The 17520-nt window shown below is 38.8% G+C and overlaps 1 protein-coding gene across 2 annotated transcripts in view; it reads left to right on the top strand.

Moving 5' to 3' along the window:
• Positions 1-17520, top strand: part of RBM33 (RNA binding motif protein 33) — a 137323-nt gene that overhangs the window by 77049 nt on the left and 42754 nt on the right. For both annotated transcript variants that reach the window (XM_075550182.1, XM_075550181.1), the window contains 4 exons: positions 8981-9113; positions 9488-9831; positions 12108-12497; positions 14144-14431. In XM_075550182.1, the coding sequence (XP_075406297.1) occupies positions 8981-9113; positions 9488-9831; positions 12108-12497; positions 14144-14431 (1155 nt within the window). The remainder of the gene's footprint in view (positions 1-8980; positions 9114-9487; positions 9832-12107; positions 12498-14143; positions 14432-17520) is intronic.

The raw sequence follows: 17520 nt of genomic DNA, 5'->3' as shown, positions 1-17520 counted from the left end.
GTTGTGTGCTGCAGTTGTAAGAACACTATAAATCAAGATTCTGAAAACCCGCATTGATGCCCTGAATTGTCACTTGTAGACACTATAACCTTAGATAATCTTTTCAGTTCTATAAACCTGAGGTTCTTTGTTAATTGTTTGTATCTTGAGGCTGTATTGACGCCAGAGAAAACGTTTTAGTTGTCTTGTGCGAGGATGTGAAGTAGACGGCATACCACAGAAAACTCAGTTAAAAGTGATCTTCAACATCAAGCACATTATTTTTGCACAAATATGAGAAGGATCTGAGTTAGTCGTAGCATCTCTGAGATGCTCTCTGGGACTCATACTTTTTCTTGGCCAAGTGTCACTTGCAGTGAAAGAGGGGAGGGATCAGGCAGGTGTGTGTGTTTCCAGGTATCCCCACTTCCACTCAGCACAGTTTGTGAAGAATGTGTCCGCTAATTAGTGGGTGCGCACATAGTGTCTAGGGACCAGTGTGCCAGGGGCTGTGCATTGGGGGGGGGGCACCCAGGTATTTACATATAACTGCTGTGTATTTAGTCCAGAACAGAGTCACAGACCACCTTGTGGTCAGGAAATTGGAATACAAGGGGGCTTCAAAAAGCTCATGGTAAAATGAAATGAAAGGGTGGTGGGATTTTCCCACAGACATGTTGAAGCCCCTGATAATGTAATCTGTTATCTAGACATATTGTTTCCTGAATAAAATTGAGTCTGTAATTTATAAAGAAGAATTGAAATTTTATACTAAGTGAGCAAACAAATGGCACCTGTAATTATAGTTTAATGATGCCTTCTGTCTGCGAAGCATCCTGTCTCCTTCAAAACGGTAATATTGACAGCATTCAATTAGTAGGTTTTAGGACTTTAGAGTTCAGAAGTTTCAAAATTTCTTCATAGGTCAAACCCCAACATCCATTGAAGCATATATATGACCATGACAAGATTCTACACCTTTATAGAGGAATTTCACCCCAGATATGTGCATTATCTGACATCTCAAAGGAAATAACCTTTTTCATTTGTTTATTTTATGAGTCACTGAGTTTTATAGTATCTTTTATGATATGCCCTCTCTTTTCTAATCATCCTACCACTGGCCAACATGCAAGCTTTGTCATCTTGGAAAATATGCACCATGCCTTCTTCCTGATTGCATTGATTTATTTACTGATAAAGTTGCCTCTTGTGTGGATCTCTAATCATAAAAGGCCAGTAGTGTCAGTTCAGCTTCTCTTTGGCGTAAATGGATTGATACCCTGCTGTGGAAATCAAGCTTGCTGGTTGCTTTCACCCAGGCATGGCATTTCTGTGACTGTCTGACTTTTGGCTTGACCTAGCATTATGTGGTTTTCTTGGTTCTAAAATACACATACAGCATGTTACATATACATACACGATTATAAAACATTGAGACAAGGAGTGGAATATGCAAGTAAATCTCTACAACTTCTCATTTATAGCAAGTTATATATAGCATAATGGTTAAGTGCACATCCTCTGGAGTTAGATAACTTGGGTTTGGATCTAGGCTCTGCTACTTTTCAACTTTATTATGTACAAGGTATTTAAATTGTTGCAGTATTTTTGTAAAGAGAACGCCTAGAGCATCGAACAGTTGTAAGGATCAGATGAGGTACTCCAGGACAGTCTTCTGCAGATGAGGGGCATGCTGTTATTTCTAGTCATACTTAACGAGAGCTGTTAGTGGCCTGGGGAGGACCTGGGCTGCCGCAATGTGAGCTTGCGTTGGGATTGAGGTAGAGCTGCCAAGTGAATGATAGCGCTGTAATGCAAAGCTGGACCAGAACCCAACCCGGCTAGTCCCCGTGCTTGGTTTAAAGTGAACAGATTCTAAGTGTTCTTCTTAAATGAAATACCAAAAAGGTCATCTAGAAATTAAAATAAAGTTTTGAGTCATTATTACTAGTGTATTTTAAAACATTATGTTCTACTTAGAATAAAGTTTTGAGACATTTTGACTGGTGTATTTTACAACGTCATTTTCTACTGAGTGTAGAAAAAAAAGTATTCCTTGTTACTTGAGAGAGAATGTTTGTATGTATGCATTTAGACAACAAATGGGCGATTTTGTAAAATGAAAGGAAGCTTGAGGTAAAGATGATAATCGCAACTTGAAAATTCTAAAGAAAGGCCAAAGTTTATCATCCCCATGTATTTTTAATACAATGTAAAAAAAGTTAAGAATTTATGAATTTTTAAAGTATCTGATAGTACTTCGAAACCCAAGAAGTAGTGTACCAAGTTTTCAGGCAGTTTGAAGTTTTTGTTGAAATGCAGCCACATCACTCTCTTTGAGTTCATTGTCGTAATATATTAACTACCACTTTGTAAGACAGGGATAAAGGGGTTAAGAAAAGAGTACTTCTCTATAATCTCAACCTGTGGCAGCATGAACAACCAAAGCTTAGCAGGCCTTCTGCTTACAATGGAGTAGAAACTACTCATTCTTTTTCTGAGAAAACCCATCTTTTAGAGAACTTGGAATGGACTCAAATGGCAGGAGGAAAAACAGGCTTAGAAGGAGTCCCGGGCCCTGTTGTGGCAGCCACATGAGAGGGTCTGTTCCAAGCTGAGCAATAGAGGACGAAACTTGTAGCACTAGAAGGCAGTCATGGCCTTTAGAAGTACAAGAATAAGTCAGGAAGTATTGCTAGTAGGGTTACAGTTCGTACACACACAGGCTTATTCCAAACTAGTTGTCCCTAAACATGTGTCTGCAGTTAGTGGATGGCTGCAGACAAGTTCTCTCAGTAGTATGTTAGAATTAATCTCTCCAGGGGTGCCAGCTCAAACAGAGCACCCAAAACCTAGCCTTCTGAGGGGGGGTCATCTGGGCTGCTCCAGGCAAGGCCAGAGAAGTCAGCTTCAAGTGTTGCAGCCACTCCGAATGCTTCTTGGGATTTCCAAGGGCTCTCTTGATAGGTTATCTTGGAGGACATAGGATGATCACAGGGACTTGTCAAGAAGAAGTTGGAAGAAAATAGAAAACTGCATAGAAAACACACCAGGAAATTGGCACCACAGAACTGTTTCCAATCATGACAACACACCTGCTCATAGTTGGAGAGTAGTGAGAGCTAGCCTGTGCGAATTCTCTTGGGACACTTTACCCCGTCCACTTTACAGCCCTGATCTTGCTCCTTCAGATTTTTTTCCTTCTCCTTGCCTCCTTTCCGACTCCTTTTTGTTCATAAGACTAAAAAAAAACAAAACCATTTAAAACATTGTCCCTTGACAATGCCAAAACGGCTGCTTTGACGCGGAGTAAGTCAGAGCATGCAGCAGTCTTGGGAAGGTTATGGAGGAAGGGTCACCTCGAAGCACCACCCTCACAAGTGGCTTAGCTGGGGGAGATGAGGAACAGTAACTTCACGTTTGGCTGTTTCTGTTCAGTAAAGGTTGCCTTAATTTTTTTTTTTTAACAATTTATTGGGGCTGATACAATTCTTTTCACAGTTCATACATTTACATACATCAATTGTATAAAGCACATCTGTACAGTCTTTGCCCTAATCATTTTTTTTCTCTTTTCTTCTTTTACATTTTATTAGGGACTCCACCAACTCTTACCACAATCCATACATAAACATACATCAATTGTATAAAGCACATCCATACATTCCCTGCCCCAAGTTGCCTTAATTTTTATAGCACTATTTTTTGACTTACCATTGTAACTGCATGTTTCATAAGAGCTTGAAGTATGTTTCAGTACATTACTAATTCAGCGTTACAAGAGCCGTTCAGCAAGACATAGCAGGACTTCACGTATTAAATAATGACCAAAACCGTTTATTAGCAAAGACAGCTCAGAAACCTCTGTTAGCCTGTTTTGATTATGGACAAAATCAAAGAAGTAAAGGAGAACCTGGCATTCCTTATCTTCCATGGCAACTGGTTAGGGGAAACAGCAGTTACAGAAGTCTTCTGTTTACCTCTCCTTAGATTGAGTTCTGCCTTTTATTTCTTGGTAACACAGATGGATGTAGATAAAGCAAAAGCAAACTATAACCAATAGCCAACCAGGATAGAAACAAACAACCATGTAGCTTAGCTGAAATAGGTGAAAAGCGAAGACTTCTTGATCATTGCTAAAAGTCGATGAGTGCGTTCCATCTCATAGCAACACTGTGTACAACAGAATGATAGACACTGCCAGGTCCTGCACTGTCCTCACAATTGTTAACCTTGAACCTGTTCTTGTACCTACTGCGTCAGGCCGTCTCATCAAGGGTTTCCCTCTTTTTCACTGAACCCCCTACAATAAACTGGTAGTAGTGTATAATTACATCATAATTCTAAGCAACTAAATAAATTCAGCTTGACTATACTCTGTTGAAATTGGTAAAACAGTTGAAAACTGGCAAAAAAAGTTTTCACACTAATGATTTCTACAATTCTAATAGCTATATAATTTAAGGGTGAAATGGAAATTACCCAAAGGTCTCTTCCCTCTTCCTAACGAATGCTTTGTACTCTTCCTTCTTTCTGACACCTCCCTATATCTGTGCTATTTTTGTCAGCTCATTAACATAGTGGTGACTGATAGAGCTAATGAGTTATGAGCCCTAAAATATGCTGAGTGTAGTTAAGGTTGAAAACTTGTCAACAAATCAGTAGACTAATACTTTCAAACCTCTTAAAATTCAGCCTACTGCTTTTGCTTTTTAATGAAAAACTGACCAAATGCAGTGGTAAAGTGAGAATATAAATGTTTTGAACAAATACACGGGTGCTAAAAGTTAGCAGCAGGCACATTGGTTATGCCAGAAAGTTAGAAAACAGAGAGGATGGAAGTGCAGTAGGAGACTGGAGTATGGAGACTACATGGGACTGCTTGTATGATGGTGTACCTTAACACAGTCCCTGGTAATCTCTTTCCAGAGAGGTTAACATGGTGGGGGAAGGGACTAGAAAATGGCCAAATGTTTTAGATTATTATAGGGTGGGTGGGTGAAGGAGCTGACCAGGGACAGGTTAAAAAAAAAAAAAACTTTACCCAGGTGACATTAACCAGTTAACATTAAGCATAGACTTTAGTGATATTGATCTCAAGTACTGAGATCTTCTTGGTATGTAGGTAGGAGTTGGGATACAGGGGTAGAGAAGCCGGACCCTTGGAGTGACTTATGGCCTGAGTGCAAGGATCTCCAGAAACCGAAGGAGCAAGGCTCTGAGGGCAGGAGCTGGGAAAGTGAAGTCGAGATAGGAGGAAATGATGGGTTGATAAGAGGACTATAAAAGGCATTTTCCGTCCACAGGAATTTCTTCTTTGGACTAAGGTATAAACATGATGTTAGGAAGTTTCCGGATATTTCAGTTAGAATTGGGGGCAAACTACTCTCGTCATGTTTTAAAATCCCCAGTTTTAATAAAGCGTAGGTAAATTGAAGCTGTTTCCATATTTGCATTTGTCAGAAATAAAAATGCATCTTTGTGCAAGTTCTAGCTTGTTTTTCTTGAATATTGAAATCTTTGGTTGAGTGAATATAATATGATTTTAAACTACTAAGACAGTGTGATTTCGGGCAAATGGCTTCACTTCTGAAGTGAGTTCTAATTTCCTCATTCGTGAAATGGGACTCCTGGCCTTACCTTCAATGCCATGTGTATAATGAGGTCATGTGGATGAAGGACTTAGCACACACTAAATGAACAACAAATGGTAGAAATCCTGTTTTCTCATCAGATATTCCTTGGTCCCCTGATCCTTTTCTCTGCCAGTGGACCTAGGATTCTTTTAGCTTTCATTGTTTTTTAGCAAAGTAAATCCTGGTAAAGCATTGATTTGTGGCTGGCTTAGGTTAGATTCAATGACATATTACTTATTTAAATTACATGAGATTGTGTAGTAGCTGTATAGTAGGGAATGGCCAAACATATTGAGTGAGGTATAAAAAGGTCAAAAATATTTGGTAAGTGGAAATCCATACTCTTCCTGTTGTGCCTCTCTGATCACTGTGGACCCCGTACCTGCTTCAGAACCCTTCCCCAGACTTCCAGCCGGCCTCTAACGTTTGGTTCTTGTGTTCAGATAGCTATTGAGACTAGTTTTCTGAATTAAGAAGCTAAAGCTCTTTGTGACTACACAAGTTTTTTCTCTGAAAAGACTTAGAAATTTCAGCAATATCCTTGACCTTTATAGCCATTAAGGTTTTTTTTTTTTTTACACTGCGGTGTATTGTCTCTTTTAACCAAGTAACATGGTTTTGATTTATAGGTTTTGCAATTTTCAGTGTAAATTAGTTCAATGTATCTTATACGGTCCCATCTGTATTTATGCATTTAGGGAAAAAATTCATCGTCCTCTTGTAAGAAATGCTAAGTCAAGTATACATAAAAGCAATATTGAAACATAGATGAAAAATTTTACTTTGGGTCAGCCCTTGTTAATTTGTGTAATCAAATTGAATATATTAGGGGTAGTCGGACTTCTTTAATCTATGCAAACTAGAAGGCAGTGAATTATTTGTTTTATTTTCTGGGAAACATTTAAACTTGTAAAAATAATAACCTTGTCATTTTATTGTCCTTCAGAAAATATTGAAGATTACATTAAATAATGTTATGAAATCTTTATACGCGTGTAAGAGAGAATCACCATCAGCAGCAGCCCAGATTTGGTCCATTGGGGTGGAAGTGAGAAATGCCTCCATTCTCTGACCACTTAACCAATTTTGACACCGTATATCCTTCTCATGGCTGCAGTGCCCGAAGACCCTGCCCTCTGCCAGCAAACAACCTGTCTCTGCTGCGCTTTTCGCTCTGTTGACCTGGGAATGCTCACTGCCCCCAGCCTCCTGTTTCCACTGCTGCAGTCCATTCCTGGCGTCTTTTTGGGGTGGTTATGCAATCCAGCTGTCTGCCTTTGGCATGGCTTATTTTCAGCTTAGTGGGATGGCAAAACTGACCGGTCCCTTGCATCTTATTTCCGTTATTATCTCATCCAATCTTGGTGGGTTACAAGCACCTCATTTGCATAGCTGTTTTGTTGGTGCTACAAAGACTATAACTAGAATAAATCTTTATCAACTAATTTACTGACCGGTAATATGCCTGAATAAAATTGATGAATGTTACAACTAGAAAAGTGAAAGTTTTTGCAGAAATACTGTTAGATGGAGAGAGAGAACAAAAACCCACACATCTGTTTCATTGATTTCAACCAAAAACAGGAGTCTTTTTTTTTTTTTTTAAAGTAAAATTTGGCAGGGGCAAGGAAGCAAGTCCATTGAACCTACTAATTTAATAAGTTACATTACATCATAGTCTATCCTATTAGGAATAAATTTTTATCATGTTTTGATAAAAGTAAAAATAATATTTTAAAATAGCCACATCAAAGCACCATATGAGTAAAGACTTAATGAATATTTTGATGAAACATAGATATTCATTAGGAGTACAAAACTTTCTAATGTGAGTGCAATATGTATGTTTTACAGCCCTAATTACTTATGTTCATTACTTTGCTAATTAATATGTTTACCAAGAGTCAAAAAACTTCTAAATATCAAATATTGGTATAATAATTGTTTTAAATGTTCCTTCATATTTATTACCTTTATTCTTAAAAGTTTTGGTATTTATACACTTACACACGCATGCATTCACTCACTCATATCAAAACAATTCTGATTCATAGTGACTCTACAGGACAGGGTAGAACTGCTCTCAGTGGGTTTTGACTGTCACTCTTTAAGAGAGTAGAAAACCTCATCTTTCTCCTGAGTAGCAGCTGATGGTTTTGGACTCCTAACCTTGGGGTTAACAGTTCAGTGAATAACTTCTTCCCCACCAGAGATCCTGTGGTATTTATACTAGTGACATTTAATATTTCTGTTTTCAGTGAAACATTTAGGTTCCCATTGACAAATTTATATAGGCTGTCCAATGGGATTGGATTAATTATGTTTTCCACAATGTGTACGCATGTTCTTGAATTGTATTCTGGTTGCTTCGTTTTTAGTACTCTACTTTCCTTGTTACTTTTTCTCTCATCTTTGCTTTAAAATGATTGTTGACCTTTTGGTTATTATACTCGTGTTCATTTTTTGCCTTATCTTCTTCACTATGCTTGTCTTTAGCAATGGACCTGAACATGGGTGGGCAGGTTTCTAAAGGGAGAAGGAAGGCAAATGTAGTTTAAAATAGTGCCATTTAGTGGGAGAAGCTAATTTTATTAGGTAATAAGATTATTAACAAGGTAGAATTTTAAGTAAGACAGGAGTGTGACTTTAAAGATGAAAAATATTGGCTATATTTCAACGAATTAAGGGGTTATTGGATGGAAATTATTTTGATGATATATAGAAATTAATGAATTCCTTTTTTGAAATATGAAAATATGGAACTTTAAAAAATGTAGTTTTAAAGAATGTAAATATGGATAGCTTTAAATATTCCCTGAATAGCTGAAAGACTGGTAGAAAAATGGGAGTAATTTTAATTTGTCTCTCCAGAGTTCGAGTAGCATGTAGCTATTGAAAACTATTTGTTTAAATTTTTTAATCCAAAGGAATCTCTATAGTAATTTCGTAGTAATTTGGTTTCTTAAAAATATTTTAAATTTCTTTTTCATCAGAGATTACTGGTGTTTTGTTAGGGTTTGAGAAGATAAATGTCAAGCGTGCCCAAAGTAGACATTTATTCTTTCAGATTAATGGGAAAGAAGGTCGGCAATTGTATGGATTTCAAGAAGCTTAGAAAATAATATTCTTGTGGTGCTATAGTCACATTGAAATGTTGAATTAACTTCTAGATACTGCATTTTGCCTTTTGATTATTTCATTATGACAGAATCTATTTTGATTCCCAATTATATGGAATATAGCAGATAAGCTACTTGATATGTTCGGCGGCGGGTGGGGGGCACTTAGAACCATGTATATATTTGTGAAATTTATGGATTGTTTTTTCTGACATTTCATTCTGTTTTCTTCTTGTTCTCTAGGGCCCTCCGGAATTTCCACAGCATACACCTGGACCTGTTCCCAATAATTTTAGCCAGCCCCCCCGGCTTCCTCTTCAGGAGCAGTGGAGAGCGCCACCCCCTCCTCAGGAACGCGATCCTTTTTTCTTAGGAGGTAGATAACGAAAGTGACAAACACAGGCTCCCCCCCACACACACACACTAATAATTTTTCATTGAATTTAGGGGATTTTGTTAAGATTCTCAGTTTTATACCATGGCTATTCTGTCTTTGTCTCACATTGGATGCTGAAATTGGATATTTTTGATATCTGAAATGTGGAGAGCTCTTACAAAAGAGGAAAACATTAGCAGACTAGAGCTAATGAAGCAGTTTAGAAGTAAAAGGAAAAGCAGATTTCTAATTTGTTCAAACGTCTCCTGTAACTTTGGGCTATAATAAAGCAACACTGTTTTTTTTTGGTCTTATTCTAAGAAATGTATGTGATTTATAACCCATTAGGTAATGTTGATTGTACCACCATTTAGTTTCAGGTGAACCAAGGTTTCCGAGTCATCTTTTTCTGGAACAGCGGAGTCCACCTCCACCTCCACCTCCTCCCACACTTCTTAACAGTACTCATCCTGTTCCTACTCAGAGTTCTTTACCCTTCACTCAGCCTGGACCCACATTTAATCAACAAGGGCAGCAGCCAGGATTTCCAAGAGAAAGGCCTGTAAGACCAAACCTTCAACCTCCAGGCCCAGTGGGGATTCTTCACTTTAGCCAGCCAGGATCAGCAAATGCACGGCCTTTTATTCCTCCTAGACAGCCGTTCTTGCCTGGCCCAGGACAGCCGTTTCTACCAACACATGCACAGCCTAATCTGCAGGTATGCATCTTGAGGAACACTTGGTGGCGGGGCGTGGGGGTGGGGGGGGGCTGTACGTGAAACTTCGTGTTTCGTTGTAAATCATAAAAATGAAGTTTCAATTTTTTATTGTGGTCTAATTGTGGACATTATTTGAAGAATAAGGATATTTACCTTAAATGTGCTGTGTATTAAAAGACAATGTTCTTGGAATTGTTGTTCCTCTCCATAAGAAGAGGAGAAATGGAAAGATGTGTCCTGCTTTTAAGAAATGAGAGGACTATACTAAGATTGTTAAAGGAATGTACTGTTAATAAAATCTGTACATTTTGGTAGCACATTTGCTCGTCATTGAATGTTTCTTCAAAGGTTTATGCTAATAGAAGCAGACAACTGTGCAAATTATATGCTTACATTATATGAGAATCAGTATAAAAAAGTTGCTTCAAAATCACAGAAGCCGTTATTAAGCAAAAATAACAAATGCTATTGCTATTCTTGACATGTCTCCGTCTAATCTGTACTCTTCTGAAGGAAGTGGTGGCCTAGTGGCTTATGCACTGGGCTGTTGAGTGCAGAGTCACCTTCTGAGAACCAGCTGCTCGGTGGGAGGAAGGTGCACTCTCTCCTTCCATACAGGCGCCCGGTGGTGGGAGCCCCCACTTGCAGTTCTCCCCTGCCCTTTGTAGTTGCGTAGGACTTGGAATTGACTTGATGGGAGTGCGTTTGGGAGCCTTTCCAAAGAATTCAGTGCCCTTCTGGGTCATGTCAGAATGACATTTCTGACATCCTCAAGGGACTCTAGTGTTCATTTGAAGGGGTTTTTTTGAGCTTTGGGAACAAAAGCCTGAAGTGGGCCAGATCATGGCTGTAGATGAGGTAGGGTTTCTCAATGAAACTCAGGTGGGACCAGGTGCATTGTCATGGTGAATAAAAATTTCTAGTATTTTCACCAGTGCAGTGTTCCATTTTCTTTAAGCTCCTTTCTATAATATAGCCCTATGCTTTCCCAGGACCCTCTAGAAAATGAACCAGCATTACCACTCTGCGTCCTTCCAGGCACTCGTGCAACTGGCCCAGCAGATAGACAGGCTGAGGAGCCATTGTTGAGATTGGACTGATTCCCTTCTTAAGGCACCCAGCCAGGCCAAGACAGTGTATTACTGAGAGCTCTTGTCTCCATTCACTGAGCACAGAGACGTGCTGAAACAGGTTTTGTTTGGAATAAACTTATGTATGTACGAACCGGAACCTTCTGATTGACCGCCACACATAGGAAAATGCTATCACAGTGTACTCGTACTCGAGGGACTTGAGTGCCCTCTGCTGATGGGATCATGTTTCAGCGATTGACTTGCGTAGTTGCCATCTTTCTTACCCAGGGCACGTCTTCTTTAAGTTTACTATTGCATAGATACATTTCTGATGATATGCTTGACTCATTCCTTTAGAAACACAATAGGTGTTTCTTAAAACAGGTGATTATTATTTAAGGTGTTAAAGCAGAGTGAAAGATTTTAATTTTTCTTTTGTAATTCATCTTTGTGGTAGAAATACTAATATAAATTTAATAATCGTATCACCTAAAAACAGTCACCACACACATTTGTATGTGTGTGATTTTGGCCTTTTTTAATGCGTGCATTCTCGTTCGCATGCCTTTGCGCCCCTGTCCTCACTTAGTGCAGCGTTACTATCTTGTGTGGCAGTGAATTTTTCATCACTGCATCATTTTTAAAAGGAGCCCTAATGATGTAGGTCAGCAGTTTGAACCTAGCAGTTACTCCGTGGCAGAGAGATGAGACCGTCTGTGCCCATGAAGAGTTGCAGCTTCAGAAACCCACAGGGGCAGTGCTGTTCAGCCCTACAGGGTCGCTTGGAGTCAGAATGGACTCGATGGCAGTGACTTTGCACATCATTATAAACTTCACAACATTATATTTTATGGCGGTCTGTGTTTGCACATGTGTGTGTGTAAGTGTGTGTGTCTCTCTCCTCACCCTTTTAAGATTTTAGTATGTAAAGTGCTGTAGACAGTGTCCTGGAGGCCAAGTGTTAGCTGGCATTTTTAGTTACTTTCTTAAGATTATCAGTATGGAATTACTGAGTTAAAAGGGTTTAGGGCAAATAAAATTTATCATTGTTTTGGCTTTTTACTGTGTTTAAGGTAGTATTATCAATAAATCTAACTTGAACTTGTAATACTATTTAACATTTCTGTGTTGGATGGCTGAATTGAAATATAACTAGCATCTACATTTATAAACTACTGCTTTTCTTTTCTTTTGAACCTGCAGGGGCCACTGCATCCTCCATTGCCACCTCCACATCAGCCTCAGCCTCAACAGCAGCAACCTCAGCATCAGCAGCAGCAACCCCAACATCAGCCCCAGCATCATCAGCACCAGCCCCCGCTTCAACCCCAACACCAACCACCACATCAGCCTCCACACCAACCTCCTCCCCAGCATCAGCCACCTCACCAGCCACAGCATCAGCCGCAGCACCAGCCTCCACATCAACCTCAGCAACATCAGCATCAGCACCAGCACCACCACCACCTTTCAGTTCCTCCCCCACCTCTGATGCCCATGTCTCAGCCACAGTTTAGGCCTCATATGCAGACAACTCAGTCTCAACCAAATAATAACAGAATGCAGTGCCCCCAGCGCCAAGGTCTAAGGCATGTAAGTATTACACCGTGTTTATTGTCTCCCTTGGAGGCCTTTAAGTTACAGGACTTTGGGGGCATTATTTGTGAGTTAGAATGTATTCCATTTCTTATTTAAATTGGTAAAACATGTGGCATATCTACAGTAGATGAGTATGTAGAGACCAGAGTGTTCATGTTACTAGGTGTGGAGGAAGGGGAGATGAGATTGCTTTTGATTAAGGAGATTACTTTTTTGTTAAGGGTAAAGGAAAAATTTTGAAATTGGTGGTGGTTGCAGAACCCTGAATATAATTAATTACACTGAGTTCTAGACCTAAAAGTGGTTAAGATGATACATGTTTTATTATGTGATATATATTTGCTACAATAATATGTATCTCAATAAGCTTCAAATTTTAAATGTTCTCTGAAATGAATGATCGTGCGGGGGGCGGTGGCGGAACACTAGGAGATTTCTTAACTGAAGAATTGAATAATTTGGTTGTTTTTGTATAAAAACTGTATTAATATTACTTAATTTCACTGATATCAACCAAAATAAACTCTGTATTAGATTGCTTTAGACTCATGTGGCACAAGGCAGAACTGCTCCAGAGGGTTCTCTTGATTCGAAACTTTTATGCCAGCAGTCAATCACCACTGAACTATTATTGTTCATAAGCACATAATTTTAGAAAATTTCTTTTATTGATAAGATACTCTTTGCCAGTGGACTATTTTTTGTTGTATAGATGACCTCTACCGCTGAGTTCCGAACAGGTAAATAAAATCAGCAAAAATATATAGACGATCTTGTGTGGTGAGACACAACGCTAGTCCTTTTACTGGTTCCCCCTTCAGCTACAAGCATGGCATGGAGCCCCAGTGCATCTCAGTCTTCCAGATACGTGCCTCCCCCACCCCATTCCCTTTATGTGCGCATAGAGGTAAAAATGGTAGACAGAAGCATGTGTAGACTGGAGAAGAGGGTGCTTTGTAGCCTTGATTTTGTTTGTTAGAATAATGGCAGAATGTAGCAGGAATGACGGTAAATCTCTGACCCGAGTGACCTTGGAACTGTATGCTCCCTATCTTACTGATCTGTAAGGTCTTCTGTCGGGTCTCACTTTGAAGAGAGCCCCTCAGATAACTAGGACGGAGCATTTTCTCCCGTACAACTTGGTGGTACATTTCTGCTCCAGGAGGAGCTTTTTATTAGAAGATTGACTTAATAGTTATTTTTCTTTTCAGTTTTTTCTTCCTGTTCAAGCTTAAGTTTTGGTAACCAAGTGAGAGTGTTAATGCCGTTAATCTACTTGGTTCCTTTTGGCATCCAGAGTTACTTGTTGGTGCTACTACTTCTGATAAAAATGTCAGTCCCCAGGGTAAATGTGCTCAACAGTCATTGGACGAACCACTTGGAAAGCACACTGGTGTCATTCATGTAAAGAGCATACCTGGTAGCAAACGTGACACCTTTACCAGTTCGAGTTCTTAAACAGAAGTAGAAGGCACGCTACTACATAGGTTAGGGAACATCATGCATGAAGAAAAAGTATTTACCAATGAGAAAAACACCGATTTCCCAAAAGAAGTCTGATATTTTTATTTTACAATATACCTTTTTAGTTTCTTCTCAAATTTCCAGTTTTAATTAGAATTTGTTTCTTCTTGTGACAGAATACAACTTCGCAGAATGTAACCAAACGTCCAATTCAGCAAATGCAGCCAACTGCTCCAAGAAATAGTAATTTGCGTGAATTACCAATAGCCCCGTCGCATGTTATGGAAATGAGTAACAACCGATGCTCCTCCACCCCTGCAGCTCAAGTAAAACCTGTTTTAAGCACATCACCACCCTCAAGGTCTCTGGTGGGTTCCAGGAACGCACAGGGAAAGACTGAAGTCAAAGTCAAGCCTGTTACTCCCATGGTTCAACCTAAAGAAGAAGCAAAAACAGAACCAGAGGTAGGACTTTAAAAAAGAAAGGGAAAAAAAAGTCCGTCTAGAGTCAGAAGCCTTAAATTTGTTTTCTCTGTGTATTCACAGAGCCAACTATACCTTGAATTGGGACCCTCTTTTAGATTGTATCTGCTAATCGAACGACTTGTATGATTTACAACGAGTGCATTCTAGAGGCCAGCAAGCTTTCCGTAGCGGACCCCATAGAATGTATGTGAGAGTTTATAGTTCTGACCCTCTGTCATAGCTATTAGCACAAGAGCAGTTGTAGATAATGCTTGACTGACTGTGGCATGTTCTCACAAAAAGTGCTATGTGAGATTTGTCCTAGGGATTGTGGTTTTCTGAGTCCTGATATAGATAGATAGATAGATAGATAGATAGATAGATAGATGCTTTTGTTGTATACTATGAAGTACTAGAAGATAAGGCCAGCTTTACTTCTGGTCTATAGTTAAGATTTTGGAGGCTTTGGTTTATTATATATATTAATGCTAACTTTTAAATTGGCACAGAGTGATATAAGTTAAATAACAAATGCATTTAATATTTTAATACTTCGTTTCTAGTCTTATTAGCACCTTGATTTAGTTTTGCCCATTGTGTTATTTTTGTTTTTGTTTGGGGGATGCAGTGGTTACTATTAATTAATATAGTACTGGGCACGAAGTTTTGAATGAATTCTGGTTAGGTCTGTGTAAAAATCTGTGACTAAGACAAGTCCCTACAGGCCATTGGTCTCTTATAAAAAGGATGAAGGTGATTTACCTAATTCTACTGTGCAATAGCTCAGTTCCAGGCTTGTCCCTGAAAGTTCAGCTATACAAATTGGACAGTATTTCGTCTCGATGGCAAGGAGTTTTAACGAGGCAAATTAGTGTAGGCTAATTGTTTGCAACACCCAGCAACTCCTGAAAGCATAGTCTTTGGAATGACTATACTCGTTAGCAGTGTGACCCTAAGCAAATTACTTTTCCTCATAAGCCTTAAGTTCATTATCTATTAAGAGGATTAAAAACAGCAGTGTTTTTGCCTAGGACTTGGTGAGAGATCAGTACATTTTATTAGAAAAATGTACATGGAATATAATGAATAATTATAATGCATTGGCAGTGTCAGTATAAGAAAATAATTTTAAATGACAGGTATCTAGAATATAGGAAAGTTAACGTGTTAATTTTATTAAAACCAGATAAAATGTTGCTTTATCTTTTGTCAGTTATTGCTATCTAGGCTATATGTATATATATATAACTAAATATAACAGTTGTTAATGTGTTACTAAATAAGAAATATAAAATATTGACAACATATAATACGATCTTAGTAGAAGTGTAGCTTTTTCAAAAATTTCCAAATCACTATCTGGGGGAAAAATGAGATTTATAAATTGGATCAAGGTAGTTATTTTATAAAATCTTTACTAAAACTTTTCTAGTGCTAGTTTCTTACTTTTTACAAGCTGTTTTGGTTCAGAAAAACTAAGTCATGCTCATTATTTTATAATAACACTAGCCAAAATAATATGACAAAGGTAACCAATTAGGTGTACCACTAGCTTTGTCCAGCTGTTACTTGCTTAGTAGTGGATTTAGAGCATCAAGCTTGATAGAGGATCAACAAAAAGAAAAGTGGGCCCTCAATAAAATGGATTGACACGGCGGGTGCAACAGTGGGCGCAAACATACCAGGCTTGCATAGGACTGGACAGGGATCTGTTTCATGTAGGACCACTGTGAGTCACAACCAACTTGACCACACTTTACAGCAAAAACTGCAGAAATGTTCTTTAAGCAGCTGGAGGATTGAAATGGAACTTAGAATAACTATCATATGGAAAGTAATTCAAATATGAAAACATGAATGATTATAATGAATTGAATGTCATCATTTGTTTTCAAGTTTCTGTGTACATAAAATAAGATGAGTAGACCTATTTTTTTTAAAAGTCATCTATATTTTTTGCATAAGAAAATGTGGTTTATATTCTTATACTCATGCAATTGATGATAAAGACAAACCTATGAGGTTAAATACACAACTCTTGTTACTAAACTTCGGTTCATGTGTGCATAGTCTTACTCAAAAGAAAACATTCTTAAAGCTTTATCTCTGATGGGTGGATAGCTGCAGACCATATTCTCTCAGTAATACACTTTTCTTAGTCTCTCTAGGATACTTTTATTTTTTTATTTATTTTTTTCCACACCAACAGCCTTACATCATTTATTGTTAAACTTGATTAGGAAGCAAAAAACCAAGGAATAAACCAGATTATTTGCCAATAGACGTTCAAGTCATCAGATGGGGACAAAAGTCATGATTTGAGCCTGGGAAAATGCGGCCATGCGTGCCACTCTTCAGGGGGCTCCTTACAGCCCCAGCTTGGTTCTTCTCCAATATCTTCTCTTGGAGTTGTACCTGATTTTATTACCGGTTTTCATTCGAATCCATTGGGGGAATGGGCCGATTCTGCTTCTGTTTCTTGGCCAGGAATCTCTTAATCCTGAAAGTCTAATGAGACGACATGGTGAAGTCGGAGCACCACCACACTCGGGGTGGCAGAGAAACGGAGAGAGGGAGGAGAGGACGGAAGTGCGTTTTTGGGCCACTTTTATTTTTTTAAAGGCTACTTTTTGTGTCATTGAAAACACGTGCTGTTGATGTCAGGGCTAGTTGCAGTAAGTCTGCAGGAGCGCTGCCCACATAAGGCCTCAGGTTGTAGGTGGAGCAAGCATTTTCAGGAGGTTGAGAAGACCTCGAAGAAGAGTAGGCCAGAGTGGGCAGCCCAGAAGGTGATGAAGACTATTTTGGGGGTTTCCCAAGGGATCATCTTGATAGATTTTCTCAAAAGGCGCAGGATGATCACAGAGGCTTTTACGAAGTTTTGAGAAAATTGAAAATGCCATTGGTGATAACAAGGACAGGAAAATTGTATCGAGGAATTATTGTGTATCATAATGATGGACCTGCCCATTCTTTGAGGGTAGCAAGGAGTATTCTATGAAAATTTCATTGGGAAGCCTTATCCCATGTACTCTCAAGCCCTCGTCTTGCCCTGCCAGTCTTCATTTTATTCCTCAAACTCAACATTT

Source organism: Tenrec ecaudatus, chromosome 5 (assembly GCF_050624435.1).
Source record: "Tenrec ecaudatus isolate mTenEca1 chromosome 5, mTenEca1.hap1, whole genome shotgun sequence".
In the NCBI taxonomy this organism is placed as follows: Eukaryota; Metazoa; Chordata; class Mammalia; order Afrosoricida; family Tenrecidae; genus Tenrec; species Tenrec ecaudatus.
The sequence above is the reverse complement of the archived record's forward strand: the minus strand, read 5'-3'. Positions and strand labels throughout refer to the sequence as shown.